Raw genomic sequence first — 22,851 nt, 5'->3', positions numbered from 1 at the left:
ATAATTGCATTAAATTTTTTAAATTGTGAAGTGCTAAAAATGTTTTCCATTCTAGCTGGGAACATCCAACAACTCATTTCAGTAATTATTTATTAAAGACTATTACTTATTATTAATAATTTATTCTAATATTAAAATAGCAGTTGTTTCTGATCTAACGGAGGGACCAGGCAAGATACCAGGTACAGCGTAATACATGCCATGATAGGGAGAAAGAGAAGAGGCCTTAATCTCATGTGCCTCTATTCACCAAAGGAGATAAGCAATAAGGTTACATATAAGGAAACAATGAAACATTCCCTACAGTGGCCAGTGCACCAACAGAAGAACTTATAAACTACACATGAGAAATCTACAGTCTATTAGGACAATCCTCTATGTCTGCATTTGATTGAAATGGGCTCAGATTTTAAGTGAAATTAAATCATTGAAAAAAAAAAGCAAATGTTTTGATAATGTGTGCTTTCCTCTTATTTCAGACTTTTCCAGAAGTCAGTGGGTTTTGGGGTACATCCATTGGTAAGATACTCTCCACGGGCATTGCTTGATGAGTCTGACATTTGAACATGGCAAGCATTGCCCTCCGGAACCTACAATAAAAAAGGGAAAATCTGGCATTACCCATGAGGACCTGGCACTTTTAGAGTACTCTCAAACTGGCTATGATGCCACTACTACCAACTGGCATCTCCAGATAAATTTCTGCTTCCAGCTTTAACATCTGCTGTTGAGACCCCTGGTCAATGTATCAAGCATATGACACAGTTAAAGACCACTTGTGCACCACTGACTATTAACATTGAAGACACTTAATAAAAACCACTAATTATGTCTAAGAGGGTGCATCTAACGTCATTTGCAAGGAATTATTTATCCTTGAACTAAGGATGTGTATTTCATGCATTTGTTCTTCTGAGCAAAGGCCAGTTTCAATTAAGAGGAGCTTGAGAATGCCTGACCTTTCCTAAAGAACTACCAAGAGACTCTGAATTTAAAATGTGTTCTTTATGCTTCTTACGCAGTCTGCTTCTTAAAAGTTTTTATGTTTCTTCACATATCTGTGGCTAAAGTTGCTTTCCTAACATGTGCATAAATACATAAGTGTAATAGAAGCAGCACTGGCATTCCAGGATCAAATTACTTCACCTCTACTGAGATTTTTCTGGTCAAATATTTAAGCACAGTAGATTGGTTCATCCCAATCTACTGTAGATTGGTTCAGCTACTGTTACATCTTTAAGCAGTAACAGGAAATGAAGCGGTGTAAGCTTCACTGACGAGGCAGGAAAGAAATCCTTGCTCAGAGGCTCAACAAAGGGGGGAAGGGGAAGATTCTCAACTATTCTGAGTGACTACACACTCCTGAAGCCCTTTATGTTAGCACTGAATTTTTCCTTGCGTTTGAATGATATGTCTTCCTCCTAGTAAATATACAACTATGCTACCCACTTAGGGAGTCCAACTGGCCTTGCTTTGTCCATTTTCCAGTAATAGAACTACTCTCTTCTTTGCAAAACCAATTCCATGTATTTTAAATGGGGTAACCATGTGATCCAAGCTGAGCTCACCATTGACCATCCAGGGTCACTTCTGCCAGAAAGCCATGTGAGACGAAATTCACATTTGGGGATGCTTAGCTTGTGGGACTTGGGTCTTGAGTTACCCATGATTATCTCGCCTCTGTGTAGGAAGAGCCTGTCACAGAACTGGAGCCCTAGACATTTAAGGTCCTAAATGCTTCTCAAGTTGCATGAACCAAATAACTTTTACATTCATCTGAAGTGAGTTTCTGTCACTTACCTCCCCAAAAGTTTTAGAACATTATCCATTGCCTTTTTAACATTCTTTCTGTATACTTTTTTTAGTTGAGAAGCATTTTAGACATAACTTACTTTTTATTAGCAATCACATAAATACAGGGATTGTAGAATGTAGAAGATTTTGCAAACAGTGGAGCTAGGATGGCCACTGAGGGAGGAATCTTCTTCGGGTCACCAAAAGAAGCCCATAAGCACACGATGGAATAAGGGGACCACGCCACCAGAAACATGAGTATCATTATCACAGACATCTGTAAAAGAAATCAATATTCGCCAAACCCAATATCTAAAATATCAAAATAACTAATATACCTTAAACTGCATGAAAAATTATCTGGATTGGAACTTGAATAAATTTATGTTTTTGAAGACACAGAGGAAAAACTGAATTTTTCCCCTCATACTTTGCTAATGTGCCTGAGGTCATCTATAACAAGAGCTTGTGAAATGGACAGACTGGTGCACGAATGTAAAGAATGCCGGCTTTCTTTTGGTGAGCGGGGGAGAATACAAAAGCTGGCCTGGATGACAGGCAGAAGGACCCACTCCTGGCCCACTTGGAGTAACTGTGCTAGGGACTGCTGGTGTTGCGCTTTCTTTTCCTCACTCTCATCTGCTAATCTAAAAAACAACTTTCTAACTCTCTAAACTCAATGTGAAAAAAAAAAAGTCCTCTATTGAGTTCAGGGAATTCTCATACAGGCCATTTGAGCTTGGTATATAATAAATCACATATAATACGTACAGTGCAGATAATTTGGTAAAGGAGCTATCCTTATATTTTGTTTGAATGAAAAATTATAATTACATTGCTCCCTCCTGATTGCCCACTAAAAAGATAGAAAAGGTTTAAAAAGACATAAACACATAAGGTCTGAGAACCACAGATTAGACAGCTCTGTAAAAGTTAAAATTTAATAACCGTTAGACAAGTGGCATATTACTTATCAGACTTGAGAATGATTTAAAAAAAATTTTTTTTAATTTTAAAGAGCCAGGAATGAGGGAAAATCAGGTACAGGTGAATCCACTCCACAGAACTACAGAAAGCCTCAGGAATTGGAGATGACAGTTCTGAATGTGGGGCTGCACTTGGAACCTAAAACACAAAAACTCATTAAAATCTTCAAAAAGAAGCAGTTAGACTTCTGAATCCCCTCTCTGTTCAGCTAGGAAACAGCCCCCTCTCCCCAGAAGAACCCCAAGGGTCAGTGTAAGAGAGGGTAAAGCAGGGAAACTTGAGACTGGGGGACACCGGGCTCAGCTGAGAGCTGGCGTACTGTCCTGAAAAGAGGGGGGCTGCACGCTGTCCCTTCCCTGCACTGAGCCATGAGAATGTGGGTACACAGACTTTTATCTCCTACCCAGAAAGGCGAAAGAATCTTCTCGCCTTGGAAACTGACCAGCCCAGAAGAAAATACCCAGAGGTACAGATCATTAGAAACCCCCCTCTCCAAAGACATATCCCAGTGAAAGAGCACAGCGAGAGCTCACAATCAACTTTTTAGCGCATCACTCTTAAATATGCAGGGACAGTCATTGATCACCAGACATTGAGGAAACACGCAAACTGACAGGCAGAGACCAAAGCAGTGCAGGAACTCGGGGGAAAAAAAATATGTGATGAACAGAAGGAAAATGTAAATATATACACAATATCATCACAGAAATGAGAGAAAATACACATGCATTAAACAAGAAGAGGACACTATCAAAAAGAAGTACAGAGTATAAAATAATGCTTCCATCTCATCTATAAAAGTGAAAGCAGAATTTTAAAAATGCAACAGGAAGGCTGAAATGTATGGTCAGCTAGGGTAAGGGTGAGGTAAATAAGGTGAACTGTGCAAGTGCAGGGTCAGATCCTGTCTTTATTTAATATTTTATATTTTGTTCAATGTGGATTTTCTCCATAAATTTTGCACCCCAGGCTTGAGCCTCACTCTCCTCACCCAATCCCAGTCCTGGACATGGTTGAGGAAATCTCTCAGAAAGTAGAAACAGGGACTTCCCTGGCGGTCCAGTGGTTAAGACTTCGCCTTCTAATGCAGGGGGTGTGGGTTCGATCGCTATTTGGTGAGCTAAGATCCCACAGGCCTCCCGGCCAAAAAACCAAAACATAAAACAGAAGGAATATTGTAACAAATTCAATGAAGACTTCAAAAATGGTCCACATCAAAAAAAAATTTAAAAAAAAGAAGAAAGTAGAAACAAAAACAAACGAACAGGGGACTTCCCTGGTGGTGCAGTGGTTAAGAATCCGCCTGCCAATGCACGGGACATGGGTTCGAGCCCTGCTCTGGGAAGATCCCACATACCGCAGAGCAACTTAGCCCATGCACCACAACTACTGAAGCCCGCACACCTAGAGCCCGTGCTCTGCAACAAGAGAAGTCACTGCAATGAGAAGCCCGCACACCACAACAAAGAGTAACCCCTGCTCACCGCAACTAGAGAAAGCCCACGCTCAGCAATGAAGACCCAACACAGCCAAAAATAAATAAATAAAAACAAAACAAAAAACAGAAATAATGCAGGAGAGAATATTTAAGAAAATTAAAAGACAAATCCAGGAGATTAAATACTCAAATAAAAAGAGTTCCAGAAAAAGAGAACAGAGAAAACAAAATGGGAGGTGAAACTCACCAGAGAAATAATACAAGGAAACTCCCAGAAGGGAAGACCTGAGTGTCGACATAGAAAGCATTCACCCAGTACCCAGCACATGGGTGAATAAAGAGCCACACCAAGGCATATCGGCGTGACATTTCAGAAAACTGGAGACACAGAGAAAATCACAAGCTTCCGGAGAGAACGCAGATCACCGGAATGCTGTCAGCCTTCTCAACAGTGACACCTGAAGCCGAGAGACTACATAGAGTAATGTCTTCAAAATTCTTTGAAAGTCATTTTTCTACTTAGAACTCCGTACCAAGCAAACAATCAGTCAAACATAATCGTAGAATTAAGACATTTTCAGGCATGCAAAATCTTAAACATTTGACTTCCTTGTGACCTTCTCAAGACTCTATTAGAGAATGTGTTGCACCAAATGTGAAGGAGTTAACCAAAAAAAAAAGGGAAGACATACAACTCAGAAAACGGGTGATCTGACCTATGAGATAGGCCAAAGGCATTCCCAGCTGGTGACAAAGGAGATGTGGGGATGCTGGCTTCCTAGGTAGTCATCCTAAAGAACAGCCAGTGTAGACTAGGGCAAGAGATCTGGCGGGTGTCAGGAGGGTAGCGCCAAGAAAAGGATAAAGTCGACCTAGTCTCTGATGTATTTGAAAATACTAAGAGGAGACTGAAGCCTCTGGTGGAGAGTTTAGAGATGAATTAGTGACAGGTACACAGAAGAGTCAGCAAACAAAGCTACAGAGAAAGAGAGAGAGGGAGAGAAGAGAAGGGGAGAGAGATGAACGGAGGAAGAGAAAGAGAAAAGGAATGAATTGTTAACTCCAAAGGGGAAAAAGTTGTATAAAAAAAGAAATATAAGTCAGAGTCTTACAGAGATTTTCAATAAATAAAATTTAGATAATCACAATAATGTAAAATTGGCTCTTCATCTAACCAAATATTAACATTTTACTGATAAGATGAGAGATAAACGCTGGTGGGGAGGAGTAGGAAAGGTTGGTGGTATAAGAAAAATTTTCTTTGTCTATAGTAGGAAATCAAGAAGTAACAGCAAAGAAAAATAACTAATACAGGGCTCCCCTGGTGGCGCAGTGGTTAAGAATCCGTCTGCCAATGCAGGGGACACGGGTTCGAGCCCTGGTCCAGGAAGATCCCACATGCCATGGAGCAACTAAGCCCGTGCGCCGCAACTACTGAGCCCGCACGCCTAGAGCTCATGCCTCACAACAAGAGAAGCCACTGCAATAAGGAGCCCGTGCAACGCAATGAAGAGTAGCCCCTGCTCGCCACAACTAGAGAAAGCCCACGTGCAGCAACAAAGACCCAACGCAGCCAAAAATAAATAAATAAATTTATTAAAAAAATAAAAAAATTACCCAAAACAGCAGATAAGCACATCATTTAGAAATATGGAGGCCAACACCAGAAAAAAGAGCCAGAGAGTAAGAATCAGGAGTTGGGGAGAGGTGACTGCAGGGGTCAAGGAACCATGTCCATGTAAAAGCTTGATTACAAAACCTTTTTAAGGATTTTAATGTCTTACCTTTGTTACATCTACCTGATCTGACCAATCTCTGTTGAGATACTCAGTGCAGTTACTAGTAGCATGATTTTTAATGGATCGAGTGACATGGTAATAGCAGTAAAACATCATTATCAAGGGCACAATAAAATTTATCGCAACAACCATCATGGTGTAAGAAACAAAAGATCTGAAAGTAAGAAAAGGAAATAATTAAATCATGACATTAAATCACTACTCATTTAATATACTAAATAGAGTAAGGGAAACAGGATAATTATCAGAAATAATACTGGCACTGTCCAGCAGTCATTATATTATTAAATAGCTTAGGAAGTGCATTTGACTTTGAGTTCATTTGGACTAGGGGTTGGCAAACTATGACCTGTGGGCCAAATCCAGCCTGTCGCCTGTCTTTGTAAATAAAATTTTATTGGAACCACATTCATCACATACAGTCTAGGGCTGCTATCACAGGCAGAGTTGAATAGTTGCAATGGAGACAGTCTTGCCTGTAAAGCCTAAAATATTTATTTTTTGACCTTGCACTAAATCTAAAAAGTTTTAGATTTAGTTTGAGAGTTAGAAATTTTCTATTTGCTTTACTTCATAATCTTTCATTTCCTTTAATAAACTAAATTACCCCCTTTTCCCTGGTAAATATAGGAAAGCATCACTGATGAGCAAGCAAATCCTTGCAGTGACTGTGCTTTTGCTGCATAATTCTCAGGAGATGCTTTATTACCAGATCATCTAGAAAAGAAAGCCTGGACTTTTGCCAGATCTGCACACTGTCTAGCTCCACTAACACTCCTTTTCCCCGTCAGGTCCTACCTCTAAGGTGCGGATATTGGAAGGATTCTCTGTTTTGCCTTTGCTGCCAGAAGATAGAGGAAGGAACAGAGCAGGGGACAAGGGGAGCTGGATGGCCTTTCCTTGAAAATGAGCATAATTCACTTTTCTCAATTCATCTCTGCTGTAATCATATCATCTATACCAAGGAAGATCTTTGTCATCTCTGCATGAGAAACATTTGATCTGACCTTAAATTTGAAATGGTGAGAAAATGTCTACACTAGAAGCATTTGATTATAAAGTGTAAACATGTCTCTTACACATCATTTTTCCGCCAGTTTATGGTACAGGTGGCCCCAGTAGGATCTGGGGCATAACTAGCCCACCCAACAATAGGCATCAAAGCCCAAAAGAGGCCATTGAACCAGGCCCCCAGAATCATGCTGACGTAAGTGTTGGTGGTCATTCTTCTTCCTATTAACAAACATATGGAACATCAAAGTCATTTCCCAATGATGTGATTCATATCTTCATTTTGTTTTAACTGATTATTCAAAGTTGTCATCAAATAGATTCTTCACAGAGCACTTTAGTTCACACAAAGCCTATCTACATGAATTCACATTCTGAAAAAAAAAATGACATTTAAGCTGAAACCTGAATGATAAAATGATCAGTCAGAGGATAGAAATGGAGAAACACTAGGGAAATAGCATTTACAAAGACCCCAAAGTGGGAAAGGGTTTGGCTAGTACCCCAAAGTGAGAGGACCCCAGAACACACTGGAAAGGTAGCCCGGGGCCAGAATGCGTGGGACCTTGGAGGCTGTGTTATGAAATTTGGGTTTTATTCTAGGTATAATAGAAAATCACTGAAACTTTCAGTCAAGGATTATCAGAGAAATATGACTGACCGTGTTGCAAGCCATACATTTACATTTTGAAGTGAATGTGTATCGAGCAGTACTTAGGCAAAAATGGGTTCACTGAGAAAGCTGAGAAAAGTGCTGTACCTGCTTCAGGACAGCAGATGGTCAGGTATCGATCCACAGCCACAACTGTGAGCAATCCAATACTTGCCATTCCAAAAAAGATATTCAATCCAGCATAAATCTGAAGATTAAAATTGGAAAGATTCCACCATTCTACACATCCTCCCAAGAGACATTTACACTTTTATCCCATTGCTAAAATATATTTTAAATACACTGAGAGTTTTTTATTTTACTAATTTTAAAATATATCATCTATTGTCAAATTATAAGTGGTTTAATAAAGGCATTTATAGAAAATGTTTTGAGACTTCATTAATTAAAATAAACTTTTTAAAAAATGTTAAGGCTTAAAGTAAAACTTCTATACATACTCTGTGGAGTGCAAAAACAAACCATAAATTAAGTGCAATGCATATAACCAACAAAAGACTGCTACTCAGAAGATAGACAATTCAACAGGCTGAAAAGACAGACAGAAAAATGGGCTATTAACACAAGAGGAAACCTGCATGTTTATGACATAAGATGTACAATCACATTAAATCTTGAAAGAAATGCAAATTATAAGATACTATTTTATATCCATCAAAATGCTACAAATTCCAAGTCTGACAACCCCAAGTGTTGGAGAAAATGTGGAGTAACTGAAGTTCTAGCAACTGGCACAACCATTTTGGAGAGAAATTTGTCCACATCTGATAAAACTGAAGATAAACATTATCTACAACCAAACCATTCCTTTCCTAGTAATGTATCTAAACTCTCACACATTGCAGAAAAAGACATGTATGAGAACAATTTATTGAAGCCTTGTTTGTGGTTTAAAAAAATTGGAAACAGGGAATTCTCTGGCAGTCCAGTGGTTAGGACTCGGTGCTTTCACTGATGGGGCCTGGGTTCCATCCCTGGTCAGGGAACTAAGATCCCACAAGCCAAGCCACACGGGGCAGCCAAAGAAAAAAAGAAAAAAATTTTAAAAACCCCAAACAACCTGAAGCACATATTGCAAAACATTAAGGTTTGACAAAACTGGTTGGTGCACACATGGGTATTCCCTACTCTCTACTCTTTTCATTTTATTCTCTATAGTTTTAGAGCTTAAAATAGCTAACTGTTTTAAAAAATTAGGCCAAAAGTCATTAATGCAAATTAATATTAATTTATTTTCTTGTCAGTAAAAATCATCGTAGATATATTCACCAGCAATTCTCTTGGAGAACTTTCCATAGAAAAAAATCAGCAACATGTTGTTTAACTACATTACTTAGATATTATGACAGTCATTATTTTATTGTTTCAAATGAAAGCAGAGTATTTCTTTTTGAATTTGTAATATGCAAGTTTTTATTTGAATATGCAAATGTTCACTTTTCTTCTCTAGTTGACTGCTAATTTTTTGTTAGTTTAGTTTTTTCCTTTGAGTTGGGGAAATTTTGAAAATAGAATGATGGCGACTGATTTCATTTCTCTTATTAAAGAATATATTTCCCAGTCACTCCTGAAGCCATTTTTATTAAGAGCACCATATCTATTATCCTACATAATCTTATTTGATTGAAACCCTTGGGATTTTTTAAAGACATTTAAATGTACATTTTCTTAATCTACTTTATTTTGCTTTGATTCTAAAGATCTCCAATACCTGACATCCTGCATATCCAAACTTCCAACTTCCATGCAGATCTGAAGCAGCAGACATGGGGTAGCCAATGCTACTGACCCCTATATCAGTAACAGCCAAGTTAATGATAATTGCATTTGTGGGTGTCCGAAGCTCCTTGTACTTAATGAAGATGCCAAGAACTATTATGTTGCTGAGAACACTTATCATACCTGAGAACATAAACAAAAAAATCACACATTTTGTTTAATTTGAATGTGTAAAAGTAGAATCAAATTAAATATTTAAGCTCCTTCAAAAATACAGCAAATCCATTTTGGTTCGTTTATTTGAAGAGCTTCAGCTATTCTTCAGGCTAGTTGTAATATCTTCACAGCCCTTTTGTAAAACAGAAATATAAAAATTAAAGCACAAAGAATCTACCAGTTGCATAAACCAGCACTAAAGACTGGTGTTAATGTCATCACTATTGATCACTCTGTCCTTGATGTTATTCCCTTGCATGTCATGATACCACCACCACTGATTTTTAGGATATATACATGATCATACAATCTCCTTTGGCAGCTTAATTTTCTCATCCTCCTTCCTGAAGCCTGAGGCTCTTTCTCTATAGTTTCTCAAGCCTCAGCTATCATTCTATCCTAACAGTGCTTCTGTCACTTTCCATCCCTGAAATATGCTCCAGTCCCGCATCCCTTTTCATACAATTCATTGCCATTAAACATTTATTAAGCATCTACAGTATGTAAGATCATATGACTGTTTCAATATCACTTGAAACTCAACATGTTCAAATCTAAATTCTTCATTACACACACACACACACACACACACACACACACACACACACACACACCCCTATAGAAGAATGCACTGCACACACACACACACACACACACACACACCCCTATAGAAGAATGCACTGCAAGGTTTGGCTATCCAGAGAGGAAGTCGGACTGGCTTTCAGGTCCACTGAGAAGCCTCACAGGCCATATCACCCTAGTCAAGTCTCCACAGCCTGGGATCTGACTTCTAGACCTGCAGGTCCAGAAACTCAATGTTGTCAGTGCCCCAGAATTGGGGATTCAGGTAGACTGATGACTGAACTTCTTAATCTGAATGCCAGTGTTTTCATTTACAACAAGAAATATTGTTGAGTGGACTGGATGTGCATGTCAGCCTGTTTAACACTCCCTACATGCAACAAAGGATGCACACATTTCCCATAAGCCAGATGTGGGCCATATTAGGTTCTAACAGCTGAGAGAGGCTAGGGGGAAAAGGAGGGGTAAGGAACAAAAAGCATAGAGTGGTGTTCACCATCATGAAGAGAACTCTGGTGATCAGCTCCAGCTATTGCCAGAGAGAGGGAAGGTTTCCAAGCACCAACACCCAAATGTATCAGCTAAGGAAGAACTTCTATTATATCTTGGCACCTTGGTCAAAACTTCCGTTCAAAATCCTGTTATACCAAGCTTCCAGATTCCTGTTCTTTCCTCCTGCATGCTGCTGGCAGAATAAACTTTCTACAACATAGATTTAACCAAGGCTCTTCTCAAAACCTCCAACACACCCTAACGTCTGCGTGATAAAGTCCACATGTCCCAGCCTGGTATTCCAGGCTCTTTGCCTCAATCTGTTTTTACCCTCTCTAAGCAAATTTTCACACTTGTCAAACAAGCCCTCCATCTAATTATTTATCAAATGCACCAGGCTTGTGGTAAATTTCGACTTTCATTTCTCCCACTTGGAACACCCTACTCCTTTCCTCTACCTTTCCAAATGCTACCCTTCAAAATTCTGTTCAAGGCCAATTCTGCCCCAAAGACTTGTCCTCTGCATAGTATCCTCTCTTCCCTAAATTCTCAAAGTACTTGTTTATATTATACTTTACCTTATGTGATGCTATATTACTTAATTCATATATGCCTAGTCTTCCTGTGTAGATTTTAGGCTTCTAATCATTTCTATGTTGTATATATGATATATAGCAGATTTATTTAATAAACGGACAACTAAAACTCATATTGCTTAAGGTCTATTATTCCTGCAAGCATAATTAAGGCACAATGATATCAAATTTGATGATTCTTTGGCTCAATATTTTTGCATCTAGTATTGTAGCTCCAAAAAGTTTAGTGAATTGAAGAGTCTTTCTGGGCTAGTTACAGATTTGATGATTTTTAAGTTAGATAAAAACACAGTGCAGTAAATTGTTGCCTACCAAATATGCAACCAGAATAAAGTAATTGTGCTTTGGGGGCGGTTTTAGATATAACAGGGAGAATGAGGTAAACAATTTAGCCCTTTTTCTATTTTCTCTGCAGCTGTCTCAAGCACTGCAGCTGTCTCAAGCACTCTACTTTATTTCCTATCTGTAGGTGTTTTCTAATGAGTAGACAATAGATCATTTAGTAGTTAGGTCTATGTTCAGTTAATTTCCCCTTGGCTTCTGTGGCTCTCCTCCAATCTCTTTGGCAGATCCTTCTTAATCCACTTCCTGGCCTTTCTTTCTTCATCTCTACCTTATTAAATATATGCATTGTCCAAGTTTCTGTCCTGGACCTTCTTTCTTTTCACATTCAATACACTCAGTGATTTCACACAGATCCAAGGCTATATGCTGTTACTTTCCAGATCAGTCTCATAAAATTCAAACTCATGTGCGCAGCTTTTTACGGGACTTCTCTCAAACGGAACCCAGAGATTTTCTCTCTTGACCCAAACATGTTCTTCCCCAGATGTGCTCCCATCTTGATGAATAGCTTCACCATCTATCCAGTGGCCCAAAAGAGAAACCTAGATGTCATCTTTGATGCTCCCTCACCTTCTCCCCCAGTCTCCACATCCAACCATCAATTCTAACTTCTAGCTCTTGAATGTGTCTATCTCCAATGCTACTACTTCCTCCTCAGAAGTCTTTTAAATCTTAATCACACAGGGACCACCTACCTGGTCTCTTAGCTACCACTACAGCACATTTGTAAAATACAAATTGGATCATGTCATTCAGTGATTCCCCTATTGCCTTTACGGCTTAGGTCTTTCATTAGCTGGTACACAGCCATCCTCTCAGCCTAGTACCTCTCACGCTTCATCCTACAGGTCACCCGTAATGAATCTATTTCAGATCCTTAATTCGCCATGCCCTCTTGCTCCCCAGCATTAACTGGAGAAAGGGAGAGTGCTCAAGTTGGTAACGTTTATAAGAGCTGAGAGAATCTGAGAGAAATGTTAAATTAAAAATTAAATTTAAAATGAAAAATCTAAATACACTCTTGGTAAAAGTAACAAATGAAATAAATGCTTTGACTAAATTCTTTTCCTCACGGTTTTGGTTTCGATTTGGACATTTAAGTGAGTTTTGTTAAAGGGAAAGATTGGGGGGCCCAAAGAACAATAAACGTTTGAACAAAAGCATAAAGAAGTTAGATATGCTCCCTTCAGTTCATCTACTAAAAACACAAACAAACAACACATACTCATAGTATTGATAAAACTGATCCTTGTGATTATACCTGAGGGTTCTAGAGTCGAAACACCTGAGTTCAAATCCTGGCGTAGCTACTTAGTAGATGTGTGTGTTGGGAAAGTTATTTAGACTCTTTATCTGTAAACAGGGAAAATAAAATTTGCTTACTGAATTAGCATAAGGATGAATTATTCTGTACATGTAAATATTTAGAACAGTGCTTGGTATATACCAAGTATTCCAATAATAACATTAGTAGTGGTAGCAGTAGTAGTAGTGGTGGTGGTGGTGGTTGGAGTAGTAGTAGCAGTAGTAATAGTAATTCTAGTAGAAGTCATCATTGTCATCATAGTAAGATTACTATTACTATTACTGTTACAGGGGTAAGAACCAGCAAGAATATTTTCTTAACAGGAAAATTTCTTTGCATGCTTCTTTTGTAACCAGATCAAAAAAGATAGCTTTTCTTGGTCATCTACCAAAAACTAACTAAACCAAAAGTTTGTATACAAAGTACTTCTATGTAATTGTGATAAGGAGCTTATCTCTTTAAGTAGCATATTGTTTTCTCCTTTCTGTTGCAACATCGAAAAAAAATTCAAAAAGAAAACAGAACTTATCCAGTGCGTATCATACAGAGGTATTCAAATGAAAAAGTTGGCTGAGGAACCACATTTTCTACCAGAAGTAATACTCTGAATTATGGGGAAACTAAGCAATTATAAAGAATAAACTGGGTACAGTAGGATTTGTTATGTTTTTACTCTACTTTTGAATATATTTGAAAATTTTCATAAGTCAATCCAAAAAATAATAAACAGTTACTTCTAAAACTCATTACTAAGCATAAAGTTGAAAATGAAGTGACTGCTAAGCATAAAATTAATACCACAATTCAACCTATACATAAAAAAGGTAATCAGAGAACTTCTATTGTCAATTTCCCCATTCCTTTTTTTCAGCCAACAAGTCTTTATCTTAATCCAATATATGCATCAATGAGTGTGTGTATGTGGGAAGAAAGAAACATTTGTCCAACATATACTGTATATATCACTTAGGTATATTTGTGCATTATTTAATTTTACTCTTCAAAACAATTGTGACAGTAGCTTATTCTTATCCCCATTTTACAGATACGAAAATGGAAGAACAAAAAACTTGCTCACTGTTACAAAGATACTAAAAAATGAAAACCAAAGCTCAGTTTTCCAATACAGCATTCGAAAATGAGCTCAATTTACAAACTCCGTCCTCAGTGACAATACACTCTGCTCTCTCTTTTTATGACTTTAATTTTCTTTCCAGGATCTTTCGATCTTAACTAGATTCCACCACCAAGGACAAAACAACAGAAAGTATGTATGAGAATAGTAAATGCTATAAAAATACATCTTTGCCATGGTGCACACTACTCCCCAATAAAAACTTAATTTGACAATGTAATAACCAAACATATGGATAATCACTCATTTTATAAAAAACTTTTCTCAGCCCCATTTCACGGCTCTCACTGCCTATCAAAATTCAAAATAACTTGTTATATTAACCACCATTAACAATGTTTCCATTTATTTTCACCTACATTCTCTTTTTGATCCTTACAGCCAGGAAGTAGAGCAAGTATTATCATCCTTATTTATCACATGAGCACCCCAGCTGAGAAAGGATACGTGACTTCTCAAGGTTGGCCAACAATATAGAACTTGAAACATTATCTCTGAACCCATGCTTTTTCTACTACCTTATGCTGAAAACCTCTGCTTTTCTTCACTTATTCAAAAACAAAATAACTATTAATGGAATAAACATCCATACCTGCCGTAATCAAGTAAGCTGCAACAATATTGTGTTCAGTCTGTGAAAAGGTCGAGCCGTCTTCATTCTTTGAGTCTGAACTGTTGCCTAAATTATTCCTTAGCATTTTGGAGGGAAGATATCAAGATAGCCTTCATAATGGGCCTTCAATATCTATGAAATGTTTCAAAAGCCACCTAGGGAAGAATTTTCAGAACCAATCATTTCCACTTAAAGACCTCAAAGAAGGGCCTTTTCATAGAGGCCCTCCCTTAACAAATTTAATTGGGCTAAAGAGGAAAGGATTTTTAATTCCCAGAACAAGGGAAAAGCTTATTAGCAAAATAAAGAGAAATAATGAGCAACACACATTTTAACCAATTAGGGCATCAGCTTTATATGCAAGGAGATTATCAAGTGCACACATCCCATTTAAACAATAAACAAACTCAGAAAATCAGATCAGGACCTGACCTAACTGATTTCTGCAGGAAATCAGTTTCAAAATTAAGAGCCAGACTTACTGCTCTAAAACGATTCAGATTAAGGTCCCTGTTTTGTTTGACCCTTTCAAGTTTTCCATTTCAATTCCTTTTGTTTTTTCCATAACAATTTAAATCATTAGAGTTAAGTAAAGAAGTAATCTCCCCCATCCTTCCAAATTTTACTCCCCTAATGGTAATAATATTGTTCGGTGTATATTCTGCTTTTCTTTGCTTACAGAAACATGTATTTATACAACTGTTTGAGGTTTCTTCCACTTTTTTTTTCATTCTTTTCAAAAAATGGGGAGCTATGTATATATAAAATCATTCTGTAATTTGTTTTCCCCGAAAGCCATACCATAAATTCCAGGTCAATAAAGCATGAATATAGCATGATCTACTTTACAATTCACTTCAGTTCATTTACCCTACACTTTCATATGCACAAGTAGTTAATCTGGTAATAATCATAGCATGCACCAGCAAAGTATCTAGATTCAATAATTCATCTTGTAAAGTACTGGGCAATTCTAATATTCTGGATTATATTGTTATAACTCCAAAAGTGGGTAACATAAGTGGGTGACAATCTAATATGAACATTTATTGTTAGAATAATATATCCCTATACCTTTTTTCCTCATATTCTTTATGCCATGTAATATAAAAATCTTATTCTTCTCAATACTGAATTTCTAAAAATCAGTAACTTTACAGAAATGCTAGATGCACCAAAGTTAACAGTGTAAGCATATAATAGAACCACTAGAGGGCTATATTTACCCACTTAATTTAATTTTATAAATCTTAGAATGGCACAGCAAGAAGGGACTGGATAATCCTTTTGCCTCAATTCTCAGTTATACACATATATAAACTGAAGAAGTTGAAATCAGGTTGGTCGATCTGTCCCAGATCCCATAGCTACTAGTACTCAAATTTTTATAAACGTAATGAAGTATTTGTAAGTGTATCTATACTAGGAAAGTGAATCTCTTTAGTATTCCAATATCAAAATATTTTCAAATGACCCTAAAGCAATGAACATAGTACCTAAGATGACCTCTCCCTGTTAAAAATCTATGGGTTGTTAGATTTTAAGTCTCTTTTCTTTTTTTGCATTCACCATTCACTCAAAATTTTTTGAGTTTACTTTGGTTCATACTCCCTTCCTTTTCTGTAATGGATTATGCCTAGTTAGTTTTAGTACCCATTTAAACTTTACAGAAATAATTTTTTTTATTTATAAGAACTGAAGAGGAGAGATTGGTTCAAGATGGCGGAGTAGAAGGATGTGCGCTCACACCCTCTTGTGAGAGCACTGGAATCACAACTAACTGCTGAACGATCATTGACAGGAAGACACTGGAACTCATCAAAAAAGATACCCCACATCCAAATACAAAGGAGAAGCCACAGTGAGACGGTAGGAGGGGCACAATCACAATCAAATCAAATCCCATAACTGCTGGGTGGGTGACTCACAAACTGGGGAACACTTATACCACAGAAGTCCACCCACTGGAGTGAAGGTTCAGAGCCCCACGTCAGGCTTCCCAACCTGGGGGTCCGGCAACGGGAGGAGAAATTCCAAGAGAATCATGCTCTGAAGGCTACCAGGATTTGATTGCAGGACTTCGACAGGACTGGGGGAAACAGAGACTCCACTCTTGGAAGGGCACACACAAAACAATGTGCACATCGGGACCCAGGGGAAGGAGCAGTGACCCCAGGGGAGACTGAACCAGACCTACCTGCTAGTGTTGGAGGGTTTCCTGCAGAGGCGGGGGTGGCTGTGGCTCACCGTGGGGACAAGGACACTGGCAGCTGAAGTTCTGGAAGTACTCCTTGGCGTGAGCCCTCCCAGAATCTGCCATTAGCCCCACCAAAGAGCAGGGTAGGTTCCAGTGCTGGGTCGCCTCAAGCCAAACAACCAACAGGGAGGGAACCCAGCCCCACTCATCAGCAGAGGAGCAGATTAAAGTTTTCCTGAGCTCTGCACACCAGAGCAACACCCAGCTCTACCCACTACCAATCCCTACCATCAGGAAGCTTGCACAAGCCTCATCCACCAGAGGGCAGAGAGCAGAAGCAAGAAGAACTACAATCCTGCAGCCTGTGGAAGGAAAACCACATTCACAGAAAGACAGACAAAATGAAAAGGCAGAGGAATTTGTACCAGATGAAGGAACAAGATAAAAAACCAGAAAAACAAATAAATGGAGATAGGCAACCTTCCAGAAAAAGAATTCAGAATAATGATAGTGAAGATGATCCAGGACCTCAGAAAAAGAATGGAGGCAAAGATCAAGAAGATGGAAGAAATGTTTAACAAAGACCTAGAAGAATTAAAGAACAAACACCTAGAAGAATTAAAGAACAAACAAAGATGAACAATACAAAAACTAAAATGAAAAATACACTAGAAGGAATCAATAGCAGAATAACTGAGTAAAAAAACAACAGATAAGTGACCTAGAAGACAGAATAGTGGAATTCACTGCCACAGAACAGAATAAAGAAAAAAGAATGAGAAGAAATGAAGACAGCCTAAGAGACCTCTGGGACAAGATTAACCACAACAACATTCGCATTATAGGGGTCCCAGAAGAAGGAGAGAGAGAAAGGACCCAAGAAAATATTTGAAGAGATTATAGTTGAAAAATTCCCTAACACAGGAGAGGAAATAGCCACCCAAGTCCAGGAAGTGCAGAGTCCCATACAGGAGAAACACACCAAGACACATAGTAATCAAACTGACAAAAACAAAGAAAAACTACTGAAAGCAACAAGGGAAAAACGACAAACAACATACAAGGGAACTCCCATAAGGTTAACAGCTGATTTCTCAGAGGAAACTCTATAAGCCAGAAGGGAGTGGCATGATATATTTAAAGTGATGAAAGGGAAGAACCTACAATCAAGATTACTCTACCAAGCAAGGATCTCATTCAGATTCAACAGAGAAATCAAAAGTTTTACAGACAAGCAAAAGCAAAGAGAATTCAGCAGCAACAAAGCAGCTCTACAAATGCTAAAGGAAATTCTCTAAGTGGGAAACACAAGAGAAGAAAAGGACCTACAAAAACAAACCCATAACAATTAAGAAAATGGTAATAGGAACATACATATTGATAATTACCTTAAACGTGAATGGATTAAATGCTCCAACCAAAAGACACAGGCTTGCTGAATGGATACAAAAACAAGACCCATATATATGCTGTCTACAAGAGACCCATTTCAGACCTAGAGACACATACAGACTGAAAGTGAGGCAATGCAAAAAGATACTCCATGCAAATGGAAATCAAAAGAAAGCTGCAGTAGCAATACTCATGTCAGCTAAAATAGACTTTAAAATAAAGAATGTTACAAGAGACAAGGAAGGCCACTGCATAATGATCAAGGGATCAATCCAAGAAGAACATATAACAATTATAAATATATATGCACCCAACGTAGGAGCACCTCAATACATAAGGCAACTGCTAACAGCTATAAAAGAGGAAATTGACAGTAACACAATAATAGTGGGGGACTTTAACACCTCACTTACACCAACAGACAAATCATCCAAAATGAAAATAAATACGGAAACAGAAGCTTTAAATGACACAACAGACCAGAGAGATTTAATTGATATTTATAGGACATTCCATCTGAAAACAGCAGATTACACTTTCTTCTCAAGCGCACACGGAACATTCTCCAGGAGAGATCACAGCTTGGGTCACAAATCAAGCCTCGGTAAATTTAAGAAAACTGAAATCATATCAAGTATCTTTTCCGACCACAATACTATGAGATTAGAAATCAATAACGGGGAAAAAAATGTAAAAAACACTAACACATGGAGGCTAAACAATAGCCTACTATATAACCAAGAGATCACTGAATAAATCAAAGAGGAAATCAAAAAACACCTAGACACAGATTACAATGAAAACACGACAATCCAAAACCTATGGGATGCAGCAAAAGCCGTTCTAAGAGGGAAGTTGTCAGCAATACAAGCCTACCTCAAGAAACAAGAAAAATCTCAAATAAACAATCTAACCTTATGCCTAAAGGAACTAGAGAAAGAAGAAGAAACAAAACCCAAAGTTAGAAGGAAAGAAATCATAAAGATCAGAGCAGAAATAAATGAAATAAAGAAGACAATAGCAAAGATCAATAAAACTAAAAGCTGGTTCTTTTGAGAAGATAAACAAAATTGATAAACCACTAGCCAGACTCATCAAGAAAAAGAGGGAAAGGACTCAAATCAATAAAATTAGAAATGGAAAAGAAGAAGTTACCACAGATACCGCAGAAATACAAAGCATCCTAAGAGACTACTACAAGCAACTCTATGCCAATAAAATGGACAATCTGGAAGAAATGGACAAATTCTTAGAAAGGTATAACCTTCCAAGTCTGAACCAGGAAGAAGTAGAAAATATGAACAGACCAGTAACAAGCACTGAAATTGAAATTGTGATTTAAAATCTTCCAACAAACAAAAGTCCAGGACCAGATAGCTTCACAGGCAAATTCTATCAAACATTTAGAGAAGAGCTAACACCCATCCTTCTCAAACTCTTCCAAAAAATTGCAGAGGACGGAACACTCCCAAACTCATTCTATGAGGCCACCATCTCCCTGATACCAAAACCAGACAAAGATACTACTAAAAAGGAAAATTACAGACCAATTATCACTGATGAATACAGGTGCAAAAATCCTCAACAAATTACAAGCAAACAGAATCCAACAACACATTAAAAGGATCACACAGGCTTCCCTGGTGGCGCAGCGGTTGAGAGTCCGCCTGCCGATGCAAGGGACACGGGTTCGTGCCCTGGTCCAGGAAGATCCCACATGCCGTGGAGCGGCTGGGCCCGTGAGCCATGGCTGCCAAGCCTGCACATCCGGAGTCTGTGCTCCGCAATGGGAGAGGCCACAACACTGAGAGGTCCACGTACCACAAAAAAAAAAAAAAAAAGATCATACACCATGATCAAGTGGGATTTATCTTCAATATATGCAAATCAATATGGTGTATCAATTATACACCATATTAACAAATTGAAGAAAAACCATATGATCATCTCAATAGATACAGAAAAAGCTTTTGACAAAATTCAACACCCAGTTATGATAAAAACTCTCCAGATAGTGGGCACAGACGGAACCTACCTCAACATAATAAAAGCCATATACAATAAACCCACAGCAAACATCATTCTCAATGGTGAAAAACTGAAAGCATTTCCTCTAAGATCAGGAACAAGACAACTATGTCTACTCTCGCCACTATTGTTCAACATAGTTTTGGAAGTCCTAGCCATGGCAATCAGAGAAGAAAAAGAAATACAAATTGGAAAAGAAGAAGTGAAACTGTCACTGTTTGCAGATGACATGATACTATACATAGAGAATCCTAAAGATTCCACCAGAAAACTACTAGAGCTAATCAATGCATCTGGTAAAGTTGCAAGATACAAAATTAATACACAGAAATCTCTTGCATTCCTATACACTAATGATGAAAAATCTGAAAGAGAAATTATGGAAACACTCCCATTTACCATTGCAACAAAAAGAATAAAATACCTAGGAATAAACCTACCTAGGGAGACAAAATACCTCTATGCAGAAAACTGTAAGACACTGATGAAAGAAATTAAAGATGATACCAACAGATGGAGAGATATACCATGTTCTTGGATTGGAAGAATCAATACTGTGAAGATGACTATACTACTCAAAGCAATCTACAGATTCAATGCAATTCCTATCAAATTACCAACAGCGTGTTTTTTTACAGAACTAGAACAAAAAAATCTTAAAATTTGTATGGAGACACACAAGACCCCAAATAGCCAAAGCAGTCCTGAGGGAAAAAAACGGAGCTGGAGGAATCAGAGTCCCTGACTTCAGACTGTATTACAAAGCTACAGTAATCAAGACAATATGGTAGGGAAGAGATATGGGAACATATAGATATGTATAACTGATTCACTTTGTTATAAAGCAGAAACTAACACACCACTGTAAAGCAATTATACCCCAATAAAGATGTTAAAAAAAAAAAAAGACAATATGGTACCGGCACAAAAACAGAAATATAGATCAACGGAACAGGACAGAAACCTGAGATAAACCCACACACCTATGGTCAACTAATCTATGACAAAGGAGGCAAGGATATACAATGGAGAAAAGACAGTCTCTTCAATAAGTGGTGCTGGGAAAACTGGACAGCTATGTGTAAAAGAATGAAATTAGAACACTCGCCAACACCATACACAAAAATAAACTCAAAATGGATTAGAGACCTACATGTAAGACCGGACACTACAAAACTCTTAGAGGAAAACATAGGAAGAACACTCCGACATAAATCACAGCATGATCTTTTTTGATCCACCTCCTAGAGTAATGGAAATAAAAACAAAAATAAACAAATGGGATCTAATGAAACTTAAAGGCTTTTGCAAAGCAAAGGAATCTACAAGCAAGACGAAAAGACAACCCACAGAATGGGAGAAAATATTTGCAAACGAATCAACGGACATTAAAGGATTAATCTCCAAAATATATAAACAGCTCATGCAGCTCAATATTAAAGAAACAAACAACCCAATCCAAAAATGGGCAGAATACCTAAGTAGACATTTCTCCAAAGAAGACATACAGATGGCCAAGAAGCACATGAAAAGCTGCTCAACATCACTAATTATTAGAGAAATGCAAATCAAAACTACAATGAGGTATCATCTCACACCAGTTAGAATGGGCATCATTAGAAAATCACAGACAACAAATGCTGGAGAGGTGTGGAGAAAAGGGAACCCCCTTTCTCGCACTGTTGGTGGGAATGTAAAATGATACAGCCACTATGAGAACAGTACGGAGGTTCCTTAAAAAATTAAAAATATAATTACCATATGACCCAGCAATCCCACTACTGGACATATACCCAGAGAAAACCATAATTCAAAAAGACACATGCACCCCAATGTTCACTGCAGCACTATTTACAATAGCCAGGTCATGGAAGCAACCTAAATGCCCATCGACAGACGAATGGATAAAGAAGATGTGGTACATATATACAATGGAATATTACTCAGCCATAAAAAGGAACAAAATTGGGTCATTTGTAAAGACGTGGATGGATCTAGAGACTGTCATACAGAGTGAAGTTAGAAAAATAAATATCGTATATTAACGCATATATGTGGAACCTAGAAAAATAGTACTGGTTTGCAGGGCAGAAATAGAGACACAGATGTAGAGAAAAAACATATGGACACCAAGCGGGGAAAGCGGCAGTGGGGATGGGGGTGGTGGGATGAATTGGGAGATTGGGATTGACATATATACACTAATATGTATGAAATAGATAACTAATAAGAACCTGCTGTATAAAAAATGAATAAAATTCAGAAATTCAAAAAAAAACTGAAGAAAAAATAATTCCAAAAATGGCCAGCTATTTGCTGTAGCTACAAGTTTTACAGATTATGAGTGTGGTAGATGCATTCAACGTACTTTTTAATGCTTCCTTCACGAGTGACATGGAAAAGCTATATTGGGATGAGGCTTAGAATACTAAGAAATATAAGCATGTCAAATTTACACAGCTCATGATTCTTCAATTTCATAAACTTTAACTGGCTTAAAGTCAGTCCTCCTATCATAACTCCTCCCA

General features: G+C 37.9%; 1 protein-coding gene across 2 annotated transcripts; it reads right to left on the bottom strand.

Annotated features, from left to right (window-relative positions):
• Positions 1-450: 450 nt before the first annotated feature.
• RRH (retinal pigment epithelium-derived rhodopsin homolog) lies at positions 451-19,986 on the bottom strand. 2 transcript variants are annotated; one of them, XM_004269577.3, is made up of 7 exons: positions 14,686-19,983; positions 9,414-9,604; positions 7,790-7,889; positions 7,098-7,251; positions 6,004-6,172; positions 1,893-2,071; positions 451-590 (listed from the first exon to the last, which is right to left on the bottom strand). In XM_004269577.3, the coding sequence occupies exons 1-7, from the start codon at positions 14,789-14,791 to the stop codon at positions 476-478; spliced, it is 1,014 nt and encodes a 337-aa protein (XP_004269625.1). In that variant the 5' UTR covers positions 14,792-19,983; the 3' UTR covers positions 451-475. The 2 variants fall into 2 exon arrangements, with proteins under 2 accessions (XP_004269625.1, XP_049565602.1); XM_049709645.1 differs by lacking the exons at positions 451-590; positions 1,893-2,071 and adding an exon at positions 2,784-2,919 and having other exon boundaries at positions 14,686-19,986.
• Between the last annotated feature and the right edge of the window lie 2,865 nt (positions 19,987-22,851).

The sequence above is a fragment of the Orcinus orca genome, chromosome 4 (assembly GCF_937001465.1).
Source record: "Orcinus orca chromosome 4, mOrcOrc1.1, whole genome shotgun sequence".
NCBI classification, from domain to species: domain Eukaryota; kingdom Metazoa; phylum Chordata; class Mammalia; order Artiodactyla; family Delphinidae; genus Orcinus; species Orcinus orca.
This window is presented reverse-complemented; position numbering and strand designations above follow the sequence as displayed.

Excerpts from the sequence above, each read along its gene's own strand:
- RRH (XM_004269577.3), bottom strand. The coding sequence starts at position 14,791 with ATGCTAAGGAATAATTTAGGCAACAGTTCAGACTCAAAGAATGAAGAC. Across the intron at positions 7,890-9,413 it reads TTGGATATGCAGGATGTCAG|ATTTATGCTGGATTGAATAT; the intron begins GTATTGGAGATC and ends TTTAATCTTCAG. Across the intron at positions 591-1,892 it reads TATGTGATTGCTAATAAAAA|GTTCCGGAGGGCAATGCTTG; the intron begins GTAAGTTATGTC and ends TTTTTATTGTAG.